At 40.3% G+C, this 3,994-nt stretch overlaps 1 protein-coding gene across 1 annotated transcript; it reads left to right on the top strand.

Annotated features, from left to right (window-relative positions):
- Positions 1-296: 296 nt before the first annotated feature.
- ccr12a (chemokine (C-C motif) receptor 12a) lies at positions 297-3,680 on the top strand. Its single transcript, XM_080011413.1, has 2 exons — positions 297-365; positions 1,738-3,680. Exon 2 carries the CDS (start codon positions 1,752-1,754, stop codon positions 2,835-2,837), a length of 1,086 nt encoding a protein of 361 aa, XP_079867539.1. The 5' UTR covers positions 297-365; positions 1,738-1,751; the 3' UTR covers positions 2,838-3,680.
- The last annotated feature ends 314 nt before the right edge of the window (positions 3,681-3,994 follow it).

Genomic DNA, 3,994 nt, shown 5'->3' with positions numbered 1-3,994 from the left:
TGACCTGCCACCATTCCAGGCTGCACCTGTAGGTAGGCACACAGGAAATCTCGGTTCTCAAACAAGGTGCCTGGAAATCCTCCCAGGCTTTTACCGTTTGATCTCCAGATTACTTTAAACAATGCCTTTTTTGTTTTGTTTGGGTGATCATCAGGAACTTCACACCAAAATAATCTTGAGTCAATGTGTCATGATTTTTTTTTTTTTTAACACCCCCGCCCACCCCACCCCTCCATTCGACTGGTTGCTGTAAATACGTTCAACGCTCTCCCCTTTATCACCAAAAAAGAAACCAGCCCAGCAGAGCAGATCTGAATTGTCGCTCTTAAGACGCTCGTCCAAACCTCCTCTACAGATCCGCAGCGGTGAGTTCCTGTTTCTTTTTCTAAGAAGAGAGAAGTCTGTGCCGTTTAAATAATTGAATACAAACCTTTATTATACCACTATTCTAATCTTCATGAAGGGAAAATGAATGGAGACTGTGATTCATGTTGAAGCATCATACAGTGATTGCCATGAAGCAAAAAAAGGTTGTAATTAAAATCACAAGTAAGAATTATAATATATAACCCAATATACAATATATTTGATATTAACACAGCTTTTTGCTAAACAGAGGTTTCAGCAAATGATTTAACTCCCATCGGGCGTGTCAAGAAAAGTGTACCCCGTTTTCAGCCAAAGCTTTCAAGATGTGGTTAAATCACAGACAATCATTCATTGATAAGTTAGTCACTGATCATCACCGATAAAGGGTGCGTTGCTTGAAAGCAACATACAGTATGTGAATAAAAACACCCTCTCTATGGATGTATTCAAATTATTATTTTTGCATTAGTAGCAGCGACAAGAGTTGACTGAGAAGGGGAACACTTCACATACAGGAAACAGTAATAATAGTAATGAGAAAAAATTAATAATTTAAAAAAATCTAAAGTGTGTAACCGTTTACCACGACCAATGATTCATAAAGAGGCAAGTCAAAAGGGATGCAGGGATGTCAGCACAATTTCATAAAACTTTTTTATTATTATGAATTTATTTTATTGTATTATTTTGTCAATTATATATACAATTAACACAATAATAACCATTAAATAACAATCAATGTAACATATGACAATTACAAATTACAACAATATCACAACAATACTGCACAAGTGATAAGTCCTTATATATATACTGTATGTATTGCTTTCGTGTATTGGAATGAAGAGTTTGTTTAGTTAGTGTTCAAAGGAGAACTCGCACAACCGTTTTCATACAGATTCAAAGATTCAAAAGAGTCATACATACATATTGTTCTGTACAGCATGTAGTGACATGTTTTTTAACTCCAGAGAATGTGCTGGGCAGAGTAGTACAACTAGAAAATAAAAATAAGAACAACAAATAAAAATAGCAGTAAAAATTAAATTATTGAGCGTTGCAGTATAACAGCAATGAGGTGATCATAAAAATGATTTTGATTGACACTGGTTAGCTAAAACTTTCTTTGACGTTTCCAGTTATCAAGGGTGGATTTAAGACCCTTCAGAGTTTTCAAGGTCAATGACACTTAAATATATCTTCGGACATTATTTACCCCATTGAAATTAGTTGAACAATTTCAACAGAAAAAGGGTCGTCCATCAGGTTCTGAGAGACAAGACGAGATCTCGCTGAGGCTTATTGGGGATAGGCTCCAGATAGGTGGATGTACACGTATGCTCAAGACATTTTCCCTGTCCCCTGCAGGTCCAATTTCAGCCATGGACGATGATGAAAACTACAGACTTTTCATCCTGATGAAGAATTACACATACGACACCACCGACCCGTCCTACGTGGTCAGTGATACCGTGCAGCACTGCCCCAAGAATGTCGTCAACCAGTTCGCTGCAAATTTCATGCCGCTGTTCTACTACATAAACTTCATTCTAAGTTACCTGGGCAACGGACTTGTTCTCTTTATCATCTACAAGTTCGAAAAGCTCAACACGGTTACAAACATCTTCCTCCTCAACTTGGTCCTCTCCAACATACTATTTGCGTCCAGTTTACCCTTTTGGGCCACGTACCATTCAAACGAGTGGATTTTCGGCGTGGCACTTTGCAAGATAGTCAGCAGCGCTTACTTCATTGGCTTTTACAGCTCCATCCTCTTTCTCTCGCTGATGACGTTTGACCGGTACCTCGCCGTGGTTCATGCTGTGGAGGCGGCCAAAATCAGGAAGAGGTCCTACGCCATCTCTGCGTCCATGGTGGTTTGGTGCGTCAGCATCGTGGCCAGCCTCAAGGAGCTGGTTCTCCGAAACGTGTGGGAACAAACCGGGTATGGCCGGATGTGTGAGGAGACGGGCTTCCCGGAGGAAACCATGAAACACTGGCGCCTCGTCAGCTATTACCAGCAATTCCTTGTCTTCTTCCTGCTGCCCCTCTTCATGGTGATGTACTGCTACGTCAGCATCACCATCCGCATCATGTCAACCCGCATGAAGGAGAAATGCCGCGCCATCAAGCTCATCTTTGTGATCGTCTTCACCTTCTTTGCCTGCTGGACGCCCTTCAACGTTGTCATCCTCCTGCGGGCCTTGCAGATCTCCATCGGCGAGAAGACCACGTTGTGTGCCGACACCGACACGCTGGACTATGCGCTGTACGTAACTCGGAACGTGGCATACCTCTACTGCTGCATTAGCCCTGTCTTCTACACGTTCTTGGGGAAGAAGTTCCAGAGCCACTTCAAAAGGCTTCTGGCCAAGAGGGTCCCCTGTCTCAAACGCCACATAAGCCTGAGCAGCCAGAGCAGCAAGACAACGTCGCATCGGACGCCGCATACCACATGTGACTATTAAACAAAGACAGAAACGTATTTGTTGAAAAAAGAAATTTCGGGCTTCAACTGGGAGGATAGTGGTGCTGCGAAGGTTTAGACAAAGGGGCAGGGTTAGAATCTAGGTCCTGTCTGCACAGGGTTTCTATGTTCTCCCCATGTTTTTGTGAGTGTGCTCTGCAATGGATGGGTGGATGGAAGGTCTATATTTACACAAGCAGGTAGTGTATTCAATTGCTAACTTTTGGGGCCCTTCCGAACATTTGTTAACACTTCTCGTATATTCTGTCATCACAATACACAATATAATCCATTTACCTTCACATTACAAAGAAAGATCTTTGGTCGCTCCTGAATTTGGATCTTGAATTCAGCGCTTCATACACAGATGTGGTGGGGCCCCCTAGTGGCCACGGGGTCCAATATCGTCTTCCGTTTGATCGGTGCTTTCTATGCGTATCACAGCACTTTTACTGTCAGGATTTTGTAAGTATATCCATTTGTTGGTATAATTTTATTCATTTTCATATTTTGGTTTGAAATTTTTTTACCGCTGGACTTTAGAAAAGTATAAAAGTTAAATAGGTGTCTATGTATGCAGGTGTATGTGTGTATGTTATCTCTTTGTGCATGGACATGAAAAAAAAAAAATTTTTAAGTGCATTTGACCAGGCATTTTTAGTTTGCAAATATAAAAAACACTTCCTAGCTTCATTTCTGATAGTTATGTTTTTCTAACCAGATTATTCTAACGTGCTAGTATAATACAGTATTGAAAGCATTTCCATTGATTATTATACCATTCATTTCCAGATTTTTTATTTTATTTTTTTAGAATGCAATAATAAAAGGATTTATAAAAGTAGATATGTCTTATCAGTGCAATTATTATGCTGGTGTCTAAGTATGCTGTATGTCTATGTACATATCACACTGTGCGTGTATATGTACAATTATGTTATACAAATTTGCAAATTTACCAAATGTGTTTGACTGGATTAAATGTTTCATTTCAGCTATGAAAAAAACCTATGTTGCTCAAATGGCACCTCCTGCATTACCTCCTGGCTTACATCATTGGTGGAACAACGGCTGCAACCATACTTTGACAGCACTTTCAACAATGAGCATCGATGCAGAAACGGGTACTTTCCTAACTTCCTGAAGTTATTTGAATCA

The sequence above is a fragment of the Zeus faber genome (assembly GCF_960531495.2).
Source record: "Zeus faber genome assembly, chromosome: 12".
Taxonomy (NCBI): Eukaryota; Metazoa; Chordata; class Actinopteri; order Zeiformes; family Zeidae; genus Zeus; species Zeus faber.
This window is presented reverse-complemented; position numbering and strand designations above follow the sequence as displayed.